The sequence below is a fragment of the Medicago sativa genome, chromosome 8, assembly GCF_051527215.1.
Source record: "Medicago sativa cultivar Bolivia chromosome 8, Bolivia_mono, whole genome shotgun sequence".
Classification (NCBI taxonomy): domain Eukaryota; kingdom Viridiplantae; phylum Streptophyta; class Magnoliopsida; order Fabales; family Fabaceae; genus Medicago; species Medicago sativa.
This window is the reverse complement of record NC_140756.1, coordinates 62,824,666-62,844,668: the sequence shown is the minus strand read 5'-3', so window position 1 is coordinate 62,844,668 and position 20,003 is coordinate 62,824,666. Positions and strand designations below refer to the sequence as shown.

The window sequence follows — 20,003 nt, the reverse complement described above, 5'->3', positions numbered from 1 at the left end:
AAGAAAAAAAAGGAAGATTTAATGGATAACATTGAAAGTGTTATATATAGTTTGTTGAGATATTTTGGCTACATAAAATATTAGAAATTAAATATAAAATTAAATAAAATATTTAGTGGATAAGATCAAAAGTTTGTTGAGATATTTATGTCAAATAAAATATAAAAAAATAATAAAAATATTGAGAATAAACATGGAAGTGACACGTGGCATAAAAAAACCTTACTTTATATATATACTATTGATTTTACCAAACACACCCTTAATACCCATTTACAATCACGTTTGGTATACAGTAACTGGAAACCAAACAAGCAATAAGTTCGGGACGGTGGTTTCACGAAAAAGCAAAAAAAAAATGGCGTCGGAATCCAAACGACAACGAAAACCAGAAGAAGAAGAAGAAGAAGAAGAAGATCGAATCAGCAATTTACCAGACGGTGTACTTCTCCACATCCTATCACGTCTCCCAACCAAAACCGCCGTTACAACCGGCCGTCTATCTCACCGCTGGCGACACCTCTGGCAGCATCTCTCCGTTCTCGACTTCGCCGACGAATCTCACGGACTTGATTCATCCGAACAGTTAGATGGATTCAGAAGTTTCTCTGTTTTAGTTAACAACGTCTTCATCGCCCTCCGTAATCCTCGTGGCATTAGGAAGATGAGTCTCGACTGTGCTCATTCTCTTTCTGATGATAAGAGCCGTGCCTACTCGGTTGAGGCGTGGGTTCGTGCCGCCATTGGACCCTACCTTGAGGAACTCGACCTTACTCTCTATGCTGCTGATTATTCTGGACCCAATTTCAACCTCCCTCGAACACTATTCACTTCCACTAATCTCATTTCGCTCAGGTTGAACTAAATACGTTATTTTTTGTCTACTTACTTTCTCTTTATATATAAGTCCGGAGTGTTGTGTTTTTGTTTTGTTTTGTTTATAGCAACGGCAATTTTATTATGAGATTTGGATTTGTTGCTGTTAGGTCTGATTATTTTAGTTCTTTCAATGTTGGTTATGTATAGTACCATGAGGCCGGTACCATAAAGACATAGGCGTTAGGGAACCTGACTTATCTAACGAAGAAAGCCTACATTACATTGGTTGATTAGGATGTCATCCCACCTATGGTGCATAGGCGACCGACCATGAGGGACATATTTGACAAGAATATTTGAACAAAAAAGACCTCATATATTCAACATTTCTTTAGGCCCTTCTTACTAAAATAAATTATTGGGCCAGCCCTGAGAACCCACACTTGCTGATCGTAGGCGTGTGTGACACCGACACATGTGATTGCATTGGATTATGTCATTTTCTCAAATTATTGTTTGTATCGTGTTTGGTGCCTGTGTTTGTGCTTCATTGCTTCAAATATATTACTTTTGTTTTTAGTTTGGAATTTTTGTTTTTGTTTTTGGTTTATGCACTTTTTTGGGATTTGAAATTGTTGTTGTCAAGAATTCCACTTATCCACACAGTCTGCAGTAGGCGTCCTAATTAATTTGAATCTATAAAAAACTAAAACATGGAACTTGAAATTTGAATCGTATTATCTCGAGCTAACGGTCACCAATGACATGCTGACTGCATGAGTGTTGTTGCCCCCGTTAAATCCAAATCCAATTGTGTGCCATAGTCCCTGAATATTTGTTTACATTGAAATTGATTCTTCTAGTATGTAGAGTATTTGATTTTAGTTCCTTCAATATGGGTCACACTAAGATTGAAATGATAATTAGACATTCCACATTAACAAATTTCAGAGGATTAAAATAAAATAAGTCCAAAATATTAAAAAAAAAAAAAAAAAAAAAAAAAAAAAAACTAGTATATTTGATTTTTTGCTTTCTGAACTGTGATATAACATTTACTTCTTTGTTCCTCAGTCTCTATGGTGAAATTGATGTAAACATCCAACCCTCCACAGTGGTTAGTTTGCCCTCATTAAAGACGCTGCTAATCAACATTGGTTATGTGGAAGTATCTTGCGTGAATGCACTTCTTTGTGGCTGCCCCATCATTGAATATCTGAATCTTTGTTTTTCTCCGGAAAGCTTGGACAAAGTTTGTGTCCCACCTTCCGTAAGAAGGCTGAAAATCATCAATGACGATGATGAAATTGGGGTTTACCTTGAAATAAATGCGCCTGATCTTGAGTACCTTAACATTACCCAAATCACGTTTGGCCAAGCTTTCAGCATGTGCAACTTACACAATGTCGTGGAAGCGTATCTTGATGTCTTCCCCCAATCGTTTGGTTCTGTGACCCCTTTACACAATCTTCTTGGCGCTCTCTCTGGGACTAAAGATCTGGTGTTGAAACCTTCGACAACCAAGGTTAAATTTTTTTATTTTTGTATTTTTAAAGTTATTTTATGTTTACATCATCATTTATACAGAGTGTAAGTTAGTAAGTAACTGATAATAATCATGATTTATTCATATGTAGATAGATATTGTTCTGTACTAATTACTCCTTGATGATGTGTACAAACAGTGGCTGCTTGGTGAACCCCATGATCTACTTTTTCAAGAATTTCAATATTTGCTTTGCCTAGAGCTCAATCTTCCGTGGTTTAACTTCAATTCTCTGCTCACCTTGCTTCAGAAATGTCCCATGCTTCAAGTTCTAATAATTCAGAATGACAAGGTTTGTTTAGTCCAACCTTAATTTGGTCTATATAATTTTGATGTGAAATTAACCAATTTTTATGAAATAGATTACACAAATTAGAAGTTGCATCTTATTGCACAATGTACGGTATACCACTTAATATATAACAAGATTAATTCATTACTATGAATATTGCATCTTATTCCTTTTAAAAAAAATGAATATTGCATCTTATTCAAGTCCTTTGTTGCTTTCAGGAACAGTCACCAATCTTAGGATGGGCTACCCTGCCTAGTGTTCCTAATTGTCTTGTATCCCACCTGACCTTTATTCAATTTAAAGAATTTCAAGGATTTCCAGATGAGGTGTCATTTGTTGAGCTTGTTTTGCAAAAAGGACTCGTTTTAAAGACGATGATGATTATTACTGATAGTTCATTGGATCTAAAGAAGAAGCACGACATTCTCAAAACATTATCTGATGTGCCAAGGGCCTCAGGAATGTGTCAACTTAAATTTGAATGAGTTTTATTTCCTTAATTATATAAGGTGTGAACTCTCACCCTCAATCCATTCTCTATGTCTTAGTACTGCATCAAATAAAAAATGACCAACATTGGGTTTAATCTGCACTATTAGTTGCTGTATATTGTTTTTAGATGTACATCACCAGATTTCAATCATATTGTGGTTGAATTACATGATACCATACACCTAAAGTTTCTAAATTTTCTTTGATCTTGTATTTTCATGCTTAGCAAGAGTTTCTAGATTTGTAACTATAATGATGAAGACATTTACAACATTTGCCTGATTACTGAAATTTAAAAGAAAAACTACAAGATTTCATGATGCCACTTGTTGTTAATTGACTTGGTGAGTTATTACTGTGTGATATTATTATCATTGAAACTAAAGCTTTGTTAATTTGGGACATTAGTGTTCATGTTGATGGATCAAAATCAACTTTGTCAATGAACTACGGTCTTTCTATTATAAGCTGATCACAAACTTCGTATTCAAGAATCTTGAGTTTAGGGTGTTTTGTGCCTTTGGGCAGGCATGCGCATGCCCCAAGGACTCTTTTATACTTCAAAACCTTCCATTTTCAAATGGGATCACTACACATTGGACTAAGAACTCTCCTTTGAGGCCAAAAACGGGACTGTCATAGTTTGTATTTTTAGCCAACCTTACTTACCTTTTCTCAATAACTAGTTGTTAAGCATCCATCACTCTATAAGGTCACAAAGCAAGACATAGGTTAAGGAAACTAAAGGAATGCATGATATAATTCATAACAACTGTATAGTTGGTTTTGTGAAGAAGATAACATGGATAACTAACTCTCAACTAACTATTAACAAATTTTTAATCTAATAGGTCAATACTTCGAATTTTGGTCTAATTGTTTTAATTTCTTTTGTTAGGATTTGTTGTCTAACCCAGTTACTTTACCTTTCTGTTAATATCGTTTATTATCAAATCTGTCTGCATCATTTCATTCATGCAAGATCTTTAATCAACGAGCAACAAATTATATAACATTAGGTTCTGCTGATGTTGTTTGTGCCATTTTGGTTTCATTATGAGTCTAACTATGAATGCTGAATTAGAAAATGTGAAGATTTAATTCCAGTAGTTGTAGGTCTGAATGGATGCCAATATAGAGTAGGTTTGTGGTGTCACTAGTGCAGAAAACACTTTCTAAATAAATATTCAGATATGATTCAGCTTACTCATATTTAGAAATATGTATATTGTAGTATTGTACAATGTGATTTCTAATACCTAAAGCCTGTATGCATAATATGTCAAGTTTTGGTTATATATTAACAAAAACGTCATGTTTCTTATCATCTTATGCAGGAAATTTCTCTATCTATGGCAAATGTTGGGGGATATAGCTATACTTATTAGAACTTTGTATTCATTGAAAGGCCATTGTTTAATTAAGAGACAAATGTTTATCAAGGATTTTAAGGACAAAGTTTTAAAAAATTTGTAATTTTATAATTGTGCAATCTTCATTTGTTTATTTAAATTGCAACAAAACAATGATCTTTACTGTTGTTGAGTAATGTATTACTTGAAGTCTGTTGATACTTTCTACAAGTTTTATGTCCTTAATAAGGTATCTAGTCACCAATAAAAATGAAAATTTTCTTCTTTTTTTGTTCCAAATCCTCCCAGTATTACTGACCTGATTAATATCCCAATTTCTGTGAACAGTTAGTTGTCAGATTGAAGGGAACCAACCCAATTGTCAGATTGAACAGTTAATCTTCTTCATCCTGGAAAGTGATGCATAACCATGTGTTATATATAATTAAAGCACTTACTCTTAATCCAGATAACTAGAGGGAGTAAAACTGTGAAAGTATCTCAAAAATTTTTTGGGAGTAAATTAACGTTTTGGTCTTTGAAATTGTAAGAGTGGTCAAATTAGTCCCTCACATTTGCTAAATTTAGCTCTATTTATAATTTAGCCTCTTCAGTGGAACAAAGTAATTCAATTTAGCTCCTCAATTTTAAAGGTTTTATGTTTGTCTTGATTCAACAATAAACTATTGAAGTTTGCTATAAAAAAAAATCAAGTTAATATGTTAGTCTTTCAATGATTTTGATAATTACTTAGTAAAGAAATATTTTGATAAAAATAACTAAATTAATTTACGTGTTTTAATTTAAAGGACTAATTTACTATTTCATTTGAGGGAGTAAATTAATCAATCCTTCAATTTGAACGATTAAGTTATATTTTCAAATTTGGAACGATTCACGTGGGTGAATCATAAAATTTTGAAAACTCACAATTTTTTTCTTCAAAATATCAAAGTTAATGTATTGTTTCTATTAAATGTTACTTTTTTTTTAATTTATATTTAAATTAGTGAGATTAAAAGATTAAACACGAATATATTATGAAAAATGGTGAGAATAAGTGAGGAGAATAACTCTTTTTTATATTTATGTTATAAGAGAGGATAATAAACTCTTTTTCCACGAGAATAAACTGTTTTCATTATTTTTTTCTTATTATTTAGGCTTAATTGTAGTTTTGGCCCCCTAACTTTCACGAAGTTGCGATTTTGGCCCCCTAAGAAAAAAACTACAAAACTGCCCCTTAAGTTTTGCAACTATAGCAGTTTTGGCCTCCCAAGGCCAAAAAAAATATAAAAAAATAACGCGTGACACCTCACTTAGGGTGCCACGTCAGCGTAGACCAAGTCAAAATTGGCTTGGGGGCCAAAACTGCCACATGTGCAAAACTTAGGGGGCGGTTTTGTAGTTTTTTTTCTTAGGGGGCTAAAATCGCAACTTTGAAAAAGTTAATGAGCTAAAACTGCAATTAAGCCAATTATTTAATAGCAAACCAATTATTTAATTCATCAAACACTAAATTAATGAAATATTGAGTCTAACCAAAGACATTTTAGATAAAATGAAGGAATTCAATCTTATTATATTGGTAGTATAAACATCGCGGATAGAATCCTCAATGTAGTTTATCTATTATATAAAATATAAAATATCATTTCTATTTACGCGCAAAATTTAAATTAAAAAAGTAAATTATAATTTTAGAAATTTGATATATAAACTGTTGTGATTGCGATTAGAGTGGCAACTTTTTTATTTTCTTTTAGAGAAAAACCCTTTAACGCAACGAAAAGCAAACAAGGAAAAGAAATAAAGTTCGGGACAGTGGTTACACGATAATCCATCATCAATGGCATCGGAATCCAAACAACAACGAAAACCAGAAGAAGAAATCGAAGAAGATCGAATCAGTAATTTACCAGACGGTGTACTTCTCCACATCCTATCACACCTCCCAACCAAAACCGCCGTAACAACCGGCCGTTGGCGATACCTCTGGCAGGATCTCTCCGTTCTCGACTTCGCCGACGAGTCTCATGGACGTGATCAATCCGAACAGTTAGATGGATTCAGAAGTTTCGCTGTTTTAGTTAACAGCGTCTTCCTCGCCCTCTGTAATCCACGTGGCATTACGAAGATGAGTCTCGAATGTGCTCATTCTCTTTTTGATGTTACGTGCCGAACTTTATCGGTCAAGTCTTGGGTTCGTGCCGCCATTGGGCCCTACCTTGAGGAACTCGAGCTTAATCTATATTCTGATTTTTCAGGACCCAATTTCAACCTACCTCAAACACTATTCACTTCCACTAACCTCGTCTCACTCAGGCATGCATGTATAACGTTGAATTAATTGTTTTTTTTTTTTGTTGATTTAATTTTCTCTTGTATATAAAACGTGAGCTAGTATTTTTGTTTTGTTTTGTTTTGTTTATAATAACGCAATTTTACGGGATTTGGATTTGTTGCATGTGGCTGTTAGACCAAGATCAGATGTCCTAATTTTGATGTATATCATGATTCTTTTAAAAAAAAAAACAACTGACTGAAATACTTTGAATTATGAATGGTATGATCTCAATCCAACGGACCAATTTTGTGCTATAGTCCTAAATATTTGTTTACATTCAAATTGATTCTTCTAGTGTGTACTAGAATATTTGATTTTAGTTCCTTCAATATGAGTTAAGCAGTAGTTAGACATGAACAAATTTAGAGGACTAAATTCTTAAAAATAAAATAAAATTTAGAGGACTATAAGTAAAAAAATAAAAATATAGCATATTTGATTTTTTGCTTTCTGAAATGTGATATAACATTTACTTCTTTGTTTCTCAGTCTCTGGTGAAATTGATGTATACATCCAACCCTCAACGGTGGTTAGTTTGCCATCATTAAAGACGCTGCTGATCAACATCTATTATGTGGAAGTGTCTAACGTGAATGCACTTCTTTGTGGCTGCCCCATCATTGAATCTCTGAATCTTAGTTTTTATCCGCAAAGCTTGGACAAAGTTTGTGTCCCATCTTCCTTAAGAAGGCTGGAAATCACCAATGAGGATGGTGAAGTTGGGCTTTACCTTGAAATAAATGCGCCTGATCTTGAGTACCTTAACATTACCCGAATCACATTTGGCCAAGCTTTCAGCATGTACAACTTACACAATGTTGTGGAAGCCTATCTTGATGTCTTTCCCCAATCGTTAGGTTCTGTCACCCCTTTACACAACCTTCTTGGCGCTCTCTCTGGGACTAAACATCTGGTGTTGAATCCTTCAACAACCAAGGTTAAGTTTTTTTATTTCTATTTTTTTTTAAGTTATTTTATGTTTACATCATCATTTATACAGTGTAAGTTAGTTAGTAACTGATAATAAATCTCCAATAATCATGATTTATTAATATATAGATAGATATTGTTTTGTACTAATTACTACTTGATGACGTGTACAAACAGTGGTTGCTTGGTGAACCCCATGATCTACTTTTTCAAGAATTTCAATATTTGATTCGCCTAGAGCTCAATCTTCCCGGGTTTAACTCAAATTCTCTGCTCACCTTGCTTCAGAAATGTCCCATGCTTCAAGCTCTAATAATTCAGAATGACAAGGTTTGTTTAATCCAACCTGAATTTGGTCTATATAACTTTGATTTGAAATTAACCAATTTTTATGAATAGATTACACAAATTAGAAGTTGCATCTTATTGCACAGTATACCACTTAATATATAACAAGATTAATTCATTACTATGAATATTGCATCTTATTCCTTTTCAAAAAATGAATATTGCATCTTATTCAAGTCCTTTGTTCCCTGCAGGAACAGTCACCAGTTTTAGGATGGGCTACCCAGCCAAGTGTTCCGAATTGTCTCATATCCCACCTGACCTTTATTCAATTTAAAGGATTTCAAGGATTTCCAGATGAGGTGTCATTTGTTGAGCATGTTTTGCAAAAAGGACTCGTTTTAAAGACAATGATTATTGCTGATTGTTCCTTGGACCTAAAGAAGAAGTACGAGAATCTCAAAACATTATTTGAAGTGCCAAGGGCCTCAGGAATGTGTCAACTTAAATTTGAATGAGCTGTATCTCCTTATTTATATAAGGTGTGAACTCTCACCCTCAATCCATTCTCTCTGTCTTAGTACTGCATCAAATAAAAATGACTAACATTGGGTTTAATCTGCACTATTAGTTGCTGTATATTGTTTTTAGATGTATTTCACCAGATTTCAATCATATTGTGGTTGAATTACATGATACACCTAAAGTTTCTAAATTTTCTTTGATCTTGTATTTCCAATTTCCATGCTTAGCAAGAGTTCCTAGATTTGTAACTATAACAATGAAGACATTTACAATATTTGCCTGATTACTGAAATTGAAAAGAAAAACTACAAGATTTCATGATGCCAGTCGTCGTTAATTAACTTGGTGAGTTATTACTGTGTGATATTATTATCATTGAAACTAAAGCTTTGTTAATTTTGGGACATTAGTGTTCATGTTGATGGATCAAAATCAACTTTGTCAATGAACTACCGTCTTTCTATTATAGGCTGATCACAAACTTCGTATTCATGAATCTCGAGTTTAGGGTGTTTTGTGCCTTTGGGCATGCATGCGCATGCCCCAGGGACTCTTTTATACTTCAAAACCTTCCATTTTCAAATGGGATGACTACACATTGGACTAAGAAATCTCCTTTGAGGCCAAACATGGGACTGTCATAGTTTGTATTTTTAGCCAACCTTACTAACCTTTTTCAATAACTAGTTGATAAGCATCCTTCACTCTATAAGGTCACGAAGCAAGACATAGGTTAAGGAAACTAAAGGAATGCATGTTATAATTCATAACAACTATATAGTTGGTTTTGAGAAGAAGATGGCATGGATAACTATTTTTCAACTAACTATTAACAAATTTTTAAATCTAATAGGTCAATACTTTGAATTTTGGTCTTAATTTTTAGTTGTTTTAATTTCTTTTGTTAGGATTTGTTGCCTAACCCGGTTACTTTACCTTTATGTTAATATCTTTTATCATCAAATTTGTCTGCATGATTTCATTCATGCAAGATCTTTAATTAACGAGCCACAAATTATATAACATTAGGTTCTGCTGATGATGGGGACCTTGTTAGTTGTTTGTGCCATTTTGATTTCATTACGAGTCTAACTATGAATGTTGAATTAGAAAGTGTGAAGATTTAATTCCTGTAGGTCTGAATGGATGCCAATACAGAGTAGGTTTGTGGTGTAAACAAATGTTCAGATTTGATTAAGCTTACTCATATTTAGATATAGGCTTAATACATGTTTTGGTCCCTTAACTTATTTTTGGATTTCATTTTGGTCTCTTAACTTTAAACTGTGTCAATTTGGTCCCTTATGTCTTTTGCCGTTACCTATTTTGGTCCTATCCGTTACATTTTAACTATAAATGTCTAATGTGTAACAGCATTGCAGGTGGTCTACCATAAACATAATAAATTTTTTAATTTTAACTGTTTGATCTTTTTTTCAAAATGAAAACCGTTGGATCATGTAGGTCTATTGTAGCCTACAGTGAATGATTAACACATGATTTTTTCTCTTCATCATCTTCGCTACTATTCTTCTTCATCATCATCTTCTTCATCTTTGACCATTATCTTCATATAACAATCCCAGAAAATCAAAAAATTAAAACTCAAATTCATCTCTCTCTCTCAAACCAAAAATCAATCACCACCACTATTCTATCTCTCTCTCTCTAAAACCACTTCCTCACAAAATCACAAAACCACTCCGCCGTCGTCCGCGTCCTCATCAACAACCTCTCTGAATCACTCCGCAACGGCCTCGCACAATGTCGTACATGGACAGAACTCGTCGACCGCTCCGCTATCAGCAAACCTGAATCCTTCTCCGACGCCACCCTCCGCGTCTGCAAAAACTACTCCTACTTCCGTGTGAACTACTACTCCGTCGTCGCCGGAATCCTCGTTGTCTCTCTCCTCACCAATCCATTCTCCCTCATCCTCTGTGCTCCTACTTCCGGTTTTGCCGTTGTTCCTTCCGCCGGTTTCTGATCTCAGATCCGTTGAATTTTGGTACTGTGGTGAAGCCTAATGCTGAAAACATTTAATTTCTCTATTTGTTTTTTTGTTAATTTCTTGATGTATTGACAATTGGATTCATATACATATAGGTGAAGATGAATATTGAATATTATATGTAAAGATCTTTGATAATTTTTCATTTTGTAATATACTGGATTTGGTTATGTTGTTGATGGATAAATCAATTTTTTGTAACCGATTTATTCATTCTGTAATATTAGCAAGCTCTTAGTTATTTGATTTGGTTGAGAGAGTAAAAATTGTTGAGGTTGTTGCTGATGTTGTTGTTGAAAAGGTTGTTGTTGATGATGTTGAAGAAGTTGTTGTTTGTTGAAAAGAGAGGATTTACTTAAATCTTGAATATCTTGTTGGAATTGTTTTGAGAAAAGAAGAGGAGATGAAGTTAGGAGATGAAGAGGAAAGAAGATGAAGATTGATAGGTGTTGCTGGAATTGTATGAATTTTTGTGTTGCTGGGTTTTTGTTGTATGAAGTTAGGAGATGAACAGGAAAGAAGATGAAGATTGATAGTGATTTTTAATTTTTATTTTTAGGAAAATTAAGAAAAATAGAAATTATCATATGTTGTCAGCCCACGGTATGCCCCCTAATTTTTAAATCCAGCCGTTGATCACAAATCTTAAAGGACACCTGGCCCAAAGTTAACGTTTTTTTAAAAAAAAATTAACGGAAGGGACCACTTTGGTAAACGGTGGAATACTTATGGGACCAAATTGACACAGTTTAAAGTTAAAGGACCAAAATGAAATTCAAAAATAAGTTAAGGGACCAAAGCATGTATTAAGCCTTAGATATATGTATATTGTAGTATTGTACAATGTGATTTCTAAGATCTAAAGCCTGTATGCATAATATGTCAAGATTTAGGCTCTGCAGGTGCTTAATATTCTATTGTTGGTTTCAAATTTAGACAGATTTTGGTTATATATTAACAAAAACGTTATGTTTCTTATCATCTTATGCAGGTAATTTCTCTATCTATGACAAATATTTGGGGATAGAACTTTACTTCTTATTAGAACTTTGTATTCACCGAAAGGCCATTGTTTAAGTGACAAATGTTTATCAAGGATTTTAAGGACAAAGTTTTAAAAAATTTGTAATTTTATAATTTCGCAAACTTCATTAGTTTAAATTGCAACAAAACAATGATCTCTACTGTTGTTGAATAATGTATTACTTGAAGTCTGTTGATACTTCCTACAAGTTTTATGTCCTTATTAAAGTATCTAGTCACCAATAAAAATGAAAAATCTTTGCTTTTTTGGTTCCAAATCCTCCCAGTATTTCTGTGAACTGATTAATATCCCAATTTATGTGAACAGTTGTCAGATTGAAGGGAACTAACCCAGTTGGACCTTCCTTTTTATTCTTACCGACTTGAGTGTTTTTGGATGAGAGTTGAAGAGATTATCTCATTAACTTGTGTAATGTTCTTCATCCAGGAAAATGATGCATAACCATGTGTTATATTATCTATAATTAAAGCTCCTACTCATGATCCAGATAACCGGCAACTAATACCCTAATTTTACCCCCTAATTTTTCCCTCCACCTTGCAAGCATTAACTCTCTCTATATGTTAATCCTAATCAGCATTCCACTTTGTAGTTCAAATTTCCCTCCCACTGCCAATGCATCGTAAATGTAAGAAAATTGAAAATATCCTTATTGGAAACTACTCCTTTGTAAACGTGAATAACATTAAAATTGTGCTGCTCAAGACTGTTCTCATTCATATTCTCAAATCCTCTCAACATCATTTATATGGAGAATAGTCAATTTGGGCGGTGCTCTTGCCTCCAATATCTTACGTGGCCCATCTCTTCTTTCCAAGATAGCTCAAATGTTACCAAGAATTTCTAAACCTGACATCGATGCTGCTGTTCAAGCACTAAACAATCTCAAACTCGAGAAATCGCTTCAATCGCTGCTTTCTGGTTCCGGTAACGGTTCTGATTCGCGTGAAGCTTTTCGTCAATCTGATAACAACACACCTGAACGCTGTTTGTTCTATATTCTGTCGTTTAAGAGTTGATTTCAAAGGTTAACAAACTCATGGATAAAATCACTTCCTCTCCGGAACACCCTAAGCCTAATGTTCTTCACGCCCATTCTTGAAACCCAAGAGCCCAAGTACGTTCCAACCATTCTCTTTCTAATTTCTTACCCATTGATATATTACATGTATATATGATTTAGACTTTGAATCCTGTACTTAATTTTGTGTTTTTTGTTAATAATAATTTAATTTTTCAAATGTAGATACGTGGTTTGTTCATTCTTCCTCAACTAATGCATGTGCCAGAACATTGGACGCCTTGGGAGTATAATTTTGGTATTATGACAGGGCCGCAAGTGTACGGCTATGTCGGTTTTAGTATAAAAAGTATCGTATCCACAGAGACCAATTTAACAAGTACCGCTTCTTGTTGTTTCTATGTTTATCTAAGGCGAAACCAAATAGTTTGGTATTGCGCGGAAAATAAAAAAGGATTTTAATTAATTAATTAAAGGTAGAGACCAAAACGACAGTTTTCAACGACTTTCGTCACTCACGTAACTTTGCGCTAATTAAATTGTAACGAGAAAGATAAAACTTTTGTAGAAAGTATTGAACAAAAGACACTGTTTGCTTTCGCAATACGTTGTCGGAATTTTTAGACGCGTAACTCCCTACTTTCGTAGTGTATAATTACAAGCTTAAAAATTCCCTTTTCTTAATTCAATAAATTCTTAATTAAAAGAAAAGAAGTGCTTTCGCTTTAACCTTTTCAGTTAAAAATATGAATTTTCTAAGTCGGATATCGTTTTCGCTCTTTCGACGCGTAAACGATGTCTCTGTGTCTCTACCTTCGTAGTAGACTTTTTAAAGTGCAAAACAGAATTTTCAAAACAAATATTTAGATCCTCGTTAAAATAAAAAGGCACGCATATTACATGAGTTCCGTCGGTACGACGGAACCTTCGTTTTGGACTCAATTTAACTACTCACACATATTAAAATAATACTCTAAATTTATCTTCGATGAATTCATACTAAAGAAAATAAATAAAAGGAACCGAACCTGTATAAAAGCTGGATACGTTAAAGAAAAAGAAAAGTTACGGCAAGCATCAAATGAAATGATGATAAAACAAGAATAGCATCAAGCACGCAGCATTGGTTAATTGAACACAATCAGCAACTAGCAGCAAGCAAATAGTAATTGAAATGTAAACTGAGTGACGCAGCCACAAGTAAATGAATTGGAATCAAAGTATATATGTCACAGCAATATGATGGGAATCCAAATATTTAAGTAGCGATGGAATTAAATAGATGTGGCAATGGAATTATGAATAGTGATTGAAATTGGAATAGTATTTGAAATCAAATGAGTGCATAGGGCTGAATGAAAATTGCAGAGAAATAAAGGTTCGTCAAAAAAAAATATTGTGCTGTCGCTGGAGTTTTAAAGAAATAACAAAATAAAACTGAAACTTAAAAACTAGGGTTCTGAAAATTGCGGTAGCTAAAGATATCACAACTTTTAAAGTGTAATTCTTGAGCAGAAAAATTGTCAAAGGTCGTTGGGCTTGTGACACATGATTTCTTTCTTTTTCCTCCTTTTTCTTCACTTCTGCTTTTTACACCTTATGTTCCTGAAACACATCAAAGTACTAGCCAGAAGACATACAAAACACAATAAACGACCCTAAAATAAATAAAAATTAAACTATCTAGACAATGTATTTTGCGTGTTATCATATTAATATATGCTCCTTTTTATTTTTAAGATTATTAAATTATTATTATTGAGGTAGTAATTTGGCTTTTGTTACATCTTATACATAAAACGATGATTTCTTTGAGTTAATATCTTTGAAGGTTCTCTCGAAAAATAGATACTAGACTGTGGTTCAAGCCTAATTGTTTAGAATGCACACATAATGCTACCTGATACTATTGTAAGCCAACCGACATTTCCTTGTAGTCATGTTTTCCCTACTCATTCTTATATGTGCCTATATGTCCAAGATGACTGCATTATAGGCTGCTTCAATAAATGTGCTTCATGAAATGTTTCAATATTTCATTTTGTGATAGTATTAATTTACTGATTAATACATGTTTTTATATTTGTATTCACTGTTTAATCTGATTTTATTGCTTTAATTGTTCTGTATGAAGTAGTCTTTGAATTGTTTGGAAACTAAACCTTGCTTTTAATAGTATAGCATTTCTTCGATGACTATATCAATTTATCTCCCATAGTTTCGAATTCTGGATACCCTCTCTACCCTGCCTCCATTATCTTCTTTCACTCTAGCAAGCTTGCATGTGTTCCTTTTGTGATCTTAATTGTTATGCTATATAAATTATATGGACTGAATTTGACGCGACTAGAGGCTAGGGATTGCACTTCAGAATTTTATCGGGGTGGTTTTGAAGGTGCATATGTAGTTCTGTAATGCAATCATATAAGGTTTTGTGGCTGAATCTTCATTTCGTTTGTGGAGGCCGTTTAGGACGAGGATTTTGAAGGTTTTGTGCAGGAAAATTGATGTTGGGATTTCGTTGAATTCGACTTTTGGTGAATTGATTGGTGGAAATAGAGAATGTCAGGTGTGGACTCGAATTGAATTGTTTGTTTAGGACATAAAATATCTATATTGATGTGTGTAGATCTAATTTGCTTTCAATTGATTTTTATCTCTTCTTTTTTTACATGATTTTGGTGAGTTTTGCATTTGGTTGTGTTTTCTTTACGTAGCTTCTTATTCTTCTTCTAACTTTAATTTTGCTTTTGCTTGGTCTACTAGATATATTGTTTCAAATGTGGCTGCTAAAGTGATTCCTGAAACTTGAAAAGCAATGTTATGTAAATTTGTTTAACTCTATGATTTAAATCTGAAGAGAACAACACATTTCAAAAATATCTCAAATGCATTTTATTTTAAAGGTTTTAATGTTCTTTTTTAGTTTGTTTCGATTAAATACACATTAAGTATAACTTTCTTAGTCATTTCTTTGTTATTTTTCAGAAATTAGTTGCTCAAATTTTCAGAGAAGCCTAATGAAAAGTTTATGTAGAGCACAAGTCTCTGTACTCTTCTTTGATTATTGTTTCTCCTACAGCAGCTACACAATGTGTTATAGTGAGAGGTTCAAGCGACAGTTGTGCTAAAGGGGCATTCGGTGGCAATGGTATGGTAATGTATTCTCACTAAGGTACTTTGCTAATACAATCAACTGTCCTATGTCTGACTGAATGTGTAAGTAGGGTCCTATTAATAGTTTTTGATTGCAATTGACTGGTGTTGCTAAGAATTAGCAGGATTTTGGCACGTGTATTGATCGTTATGAGCTTTTGCAGGTTTGGAAAAGAGTAAACTGATAGAACTGATAAAATATTTGATAGCAAATGTTAGATAGATTGTAATTTGTTTGGATAAGAGGTATTGAAAATTTTCAAAGTTAAAATTTAAAATGTAGCTACGTTGATAAGGGATAAAAGAACTAAAATTAGCTAGGTATGGTGTTTCGCATGAAGCAAATGTAAGAGGAATGCAATTGTTTCAATATAATTCTTACATTTCAGTGTGAGATTCGTTACAATACATACAATTACTCATGCAACAAATAAAGAAATTTTTGGGATTTGATTTTGTTATATTATCTAGCTGATTATGTCTTACTCTTGTTTTATTCTGCTGCCAATTTTAGATACAACTATTATATGCTGGCAATGACAAAATGAAATGTGTGTGACGCTTTGTAGGGAGAAAAAATGAAATTTATGTTAAAGATAAGTTCTATTTGTTCATGCAGGAGTTAGCTAGCTAATTCCAATTTCTGAAGCACATTTATACGGTCTTGCACACATCCGACGCTTTTGATGGTCTATGATACTTACTTTAGGCATCTCAAGTGACGTAATTTTAGATTCCAATGCTGCATGAAACAAAGGAATTAGTTTTCATGGCCAGCTTTGGGTGATTGCTTACTTAAGCTAAGCACCAAATTTGAATGTATAGAGCTGGACAGACCACTCCAAATAGTTTGTCAACAGGTTCCTATCCCCACTTCAAATGAAGTCCATAGTTTTGCAGATGGATTTTGTTATTATCACTGCTTTTTATTGTAGTTCTCACAATATAGTTACTGCTATTCTATCTTTATGTTAATTATTTTGGATTCGTAAGTTGTAAATATGTTTTAGCCGTATATGTCTTTGCTCTATAGCCATAGCCCTGTAATAGCCTTCTATTATTAGCTTCAGTTTTCTCTCTCTGTAATAGCACTTTAAACTCATGTAAATCTATATAATAGTGTACAGTAATTTAATCAATAGAATGAAAAATAAATTCCTCATTATTTTTCTCAATGGTATTAGGGATTCAACGCCACTTTTGAAACCTTTTAGTACTCATCCTATGTTTTCTAATATATATTTTGTTTTTGTAATATACATATTGGCCGGTCTGTGCCCCACAAATGTTGTCTATACAGAAATTTTTTTAAATGTATAATCACTAATAGAGATAAAGGATATGATAATTGCAATTAATATCATATGAGTATTTTTGTACATTGAAGTAATATAAAATATAACATTTTAATTCGTGTGTACTATCATAATTCCTGGTCTTTTTAGACGGTGAGGATCATGCATACCAATTTATACCAATTTTTTTCTCTAATAACCATTAGGAGTTTCAGTTATGTCCTAACTCCTAGCTAATATTTATTTCAATTGAGGTTTGTATGGTTATTCTTGCAGTTTAAATACAAGTCTCGATTATATTTTCATGGCATAGAAAATTGACTATGATTTTATATGTAAAATTTTGAAAAAAAGTTGGCATACCACATTTTTTATTAAATATAATCTCATATGATCTAATAGATTTAGGCTCTGTTTGGTAAAAATAGCGGATAGTTGATAAGCTAGCTGATAAGCTAGCTGATAGCTTTTAGCTGATAAGCTAGCTGATAGCTTATAGCTGATGACTGATGAGTGATAGCTGATAAGCTAACTAAAGTGTTTGGCAAAACTAGCGGTTCAATTAGCTGATAAATGTAAAATGACATAAAGAGCATTCTTAGTTCATACTAATAAATTTATTTTCAATTCATAATAAAATTTATTCTGTGAAAAAAATCATAATTAAATCTATATCAATTAATATAAATTTATTTTAAAAGGACATTTTAATTTATAATATAAATTAATTTTTCTTAGCTAAAATTTATATTCTATTAAGTGTTTATACGTTATAAAAAATGTTAAACATAATAAATAACACCTAATGTATTATCTATAAATAATATTATCTAAAAATATGTAGCTTTCATAAGAGGAAAAAAAATTACCAACACGTGTTGTTAAGTTATCGTGAAAAAAAAGGTTATCGTAAGACAAAAAAAAGTACGAAAAAATCTATACACAATGTTATTACGTTATCGTAACAAAAATAAACATTGGAGAATTATCGAGTAATTTAATGCAATGGTTAGATGCAATTACCAAAATAGTAATTATAAAGGATAAAGTTGAATTTTGCTTTGAAAAATAAGGGTAAAAATGGAAGAAAAAATGAGAAGCTAAAAGCTATAAGCTCAAACGCTACTTGAAGTAGCTTCTGAAAAATAGCTTATAAGCTCCTGAAATAAGCTATAAGCTCGTTGTAAAAAACGTTACCAAACAGAGCTATTTTTTGTCAGACGAGCTTATAAGCTATGAGCTAAAAACTAAAAGCTCTTTTTTGGTGTTACCAAACAGAGCCTATGGTTCTTGCTTCACCCATGAGTGAATCATGCATTTGGTGCTTCACACCTAAAGAACACATGTATCTTATGAAATTTCCACTACATCCACATATTTTTTGATGTCATCCCCTGCTTTATTATAAAACACACTACATATGAGAGCCTTTGAGATTATTGTGTACTTGACTTTCTTCAACAGCAGAAATATTATATCTTTGTATCTTGCTTTCTTTTATTACACACTATATATGACCCTTGCGGTAGCAGAGGGGGTATCTAGTTAAGAGTCTAACCAAAGAACGTTTAGATAAAGTGTAGGACTTCAATCTTATTATTTTGGTAGTATAAACAATATGGATAGAAATTCTTCAATATACTTATCGTCGAATCTATTTTTTTAAGTATTTATTTATTGTCATTAAAGTCTCAATAAAAAAAGAGTTATCTTTAACTTTTAAAGAGTAGTTCCGAAGGAAAAATGAGCAAATTAATGAATCTTGCACAAACATTATAAATCTTTATCAAAATATTGATGAGCAGCCTCGAACCTGACCAATTGTTACATATATTTGGGTTGCCATTGACTACAAAATAGAAGCAAAGAATTCAAGGTAAATAGATGATAAATGATAAAGGTACAAAGTATTTTTCCCTTAGTGTTACATCAACATACATCTTTCAGGTCATTATCAAACTTATACAAAATCCTACCATCTAATGCTGACAAATTAGAAAATAATACCTTTTATCTTTCAACACAATGTTCGTACACGGTTTCTTTCCAGTCCCAATTGACGTTGTCTTGACAATCTCATGAAGAAGCCCGATGATTTCTTAAAAAAAAATTACATCTATAAGAACATTATAATCGGAGAAAACACATAAATAAATTAAACACATGACTATACCATATAAAACGTCAGTTTTGAATATTCCATCTTGAATTTCCTTAAATGACTTAAAGCGAAACTCATGAGTAAGAACGTTAGTTAACTTGTCATCATTCTGCACCTTTGTTCCAGAACCAAAAACAACCTTAAAGGGATTAAATGCAATGTCATTATCAAACACATGACAATTATATAAAGCATAAGTCTTTTTTTCCTCGATCAAAGTCTTCCAATGCTCCAATTCTCTATATCGAGTTATTACATGAACTCGTTCACCCTAAATCTGAGAAAGAAACCAAAAAATATAAATAAATCAAAATGTACACTAATAAGTAACATTGATAAATCATAAAGGAAATTACAACAAATTTTAACTAACTCATCTAACCTTTGCATCACAAATAATGAGCTTCATATGTTGATTCTCATTACTACTAGTCACAATCCAAGAATCCAGCACTCCAAATCCTATTTTCCAAATGTCCAAATCATTTTTGAGATCCTTAATGTAGTCATAATCCCTTGACATTGAAAGCCATATATAGAAATACAATAATACATCATTTAATTTTATTCCCTTTGTTCATTAAATGTACAAATTTCTGTATCATCAACTTTATGGACCTCAATGATATGACCAAAACAAATTTACACCAATCAACTTTCGTACGACTCAATGATATAATAGGAAAGAATAAACCAAATATGAAAACTGTTACAGCTTTA

The 20,003-nt window shown here is 32.7% G+C and overlaps 2 protein-coding genes and 2 long non-coding RNA genes across 7 annotated transcripts; all 4 read left to right on the top strand.

Annotated features, from left to right (window-relative positions):
• Positions 1 to 258: 258 nt before the first annotated feature.
• On the top strand, positions 259 to 4,775 carry LOC146900345 (F-box/FBD/LRR-repeat protein At4g26340-like). Of its 2 annotated transcripts, XM_085739500.1 has the most exons (5): positions 272 to 855; positions 1,894 to 2,344; positions 2,505 to 2,657; positions 2,879 to 3,169; positions 4,490 to 4,775. In XM_085739500.1, exons 1-4 carry the CDS (start codon positions 359 to 361, stop codon positions 3,143 to 3,145), a joined length of 1,368 nt encoding a protein of 455 aa, XP_085595626.1. In that variant the 5' UTR covers positions 272 to 358; the 3' UTR covers positions 3,146 to 3,169; positions 4,490 to 4,775. The 2 variants fall into 2 exon arrangements, with proteins under 2 accessions (XP_085595627.1, XP_085595626.1); XM_085739501.1 differs by lacking the exon at positions 4,490 to 4,775 and having other exon boundaries at positions 259 to 855; positions 2,879 to 3,456.
• Positions 4,776 to 6,260: 1,485 nt separating this feature from the next.
• On the top strand, positions 6,261 to 11,837 carry LOC146900344 (F-box/FBD/LRR-repeat protein At4g26340-like). 3 transcript variants are annotated; one of them, XR_015024260.1, is made up of 5 exons: positions 6,261 to 6,837; positions 7,340 to 7,788; positions 7,959 to 8,111; positions 8,324 to 8,939; positions 11,597 to 11,837. XR_015024260.1 is itself a non-coding variant. In XM_085739499.1 (5 exons), exons 1-4 carry the CDS (start codon positions 6,354 to 6,356, stop codon positions 8,585 to 8,587), a joined length of 1,350 nt encoding a protein of 449 aa, XP_085595625.1. In that variant the 5' UTR covers positions 6,261 to 6,353; the 3' UTR covers positions 8,588 to 8,611; positions 9,731 to 10,784. The 3 variants fall into 3 exon arrangements, 2 of the variants coding, with proteins under 2 accessions (XP_085595625.1, XP_085595624.1); XM_085739499.1 differs by lacking the exon at positions 11,597 to 11,837 and adding an exon at positions 9,731 to 10,784 and having other exon boundaries at positions 8,324 to 8,611; XM_085739498.1 differs by having other exon boundaries at positions 6,262 to 6,837; positions 8,324 to 8,611.
• Positions 11,838 to 12,158: 321 nt separating this feature from the next.
• LOC146900343 (uncharacterized) lies at positions 12,159 to 13,068 on the top strand. Its single transcript, XR_015024259.1, has 2 exons — positions 12,159 to 12,767; positions 12,897 to 13,068. It is a non-coding gene; the product is annotated as an uncharacterized LOC146900343 (long non-coding RNA).
• Positions 13,069 to 14,468: 1,400 nt separating this feature from the next.
• Positions 14,469 to 16,992, top strand: LOC146900342 (uncharacterized). Its single transcript, XR_015024258.1, has 2 exons — positions 14,469 to 15,240; positions 15,660 to 16,992. It is a non-coding gene; the product is annotated as an uncharacterized LOC146900342 (long non-coding RNA).
• The last annotated feature ends 3,011 nt before the right edge of the window (positions 16,993 to 20,003 follow it).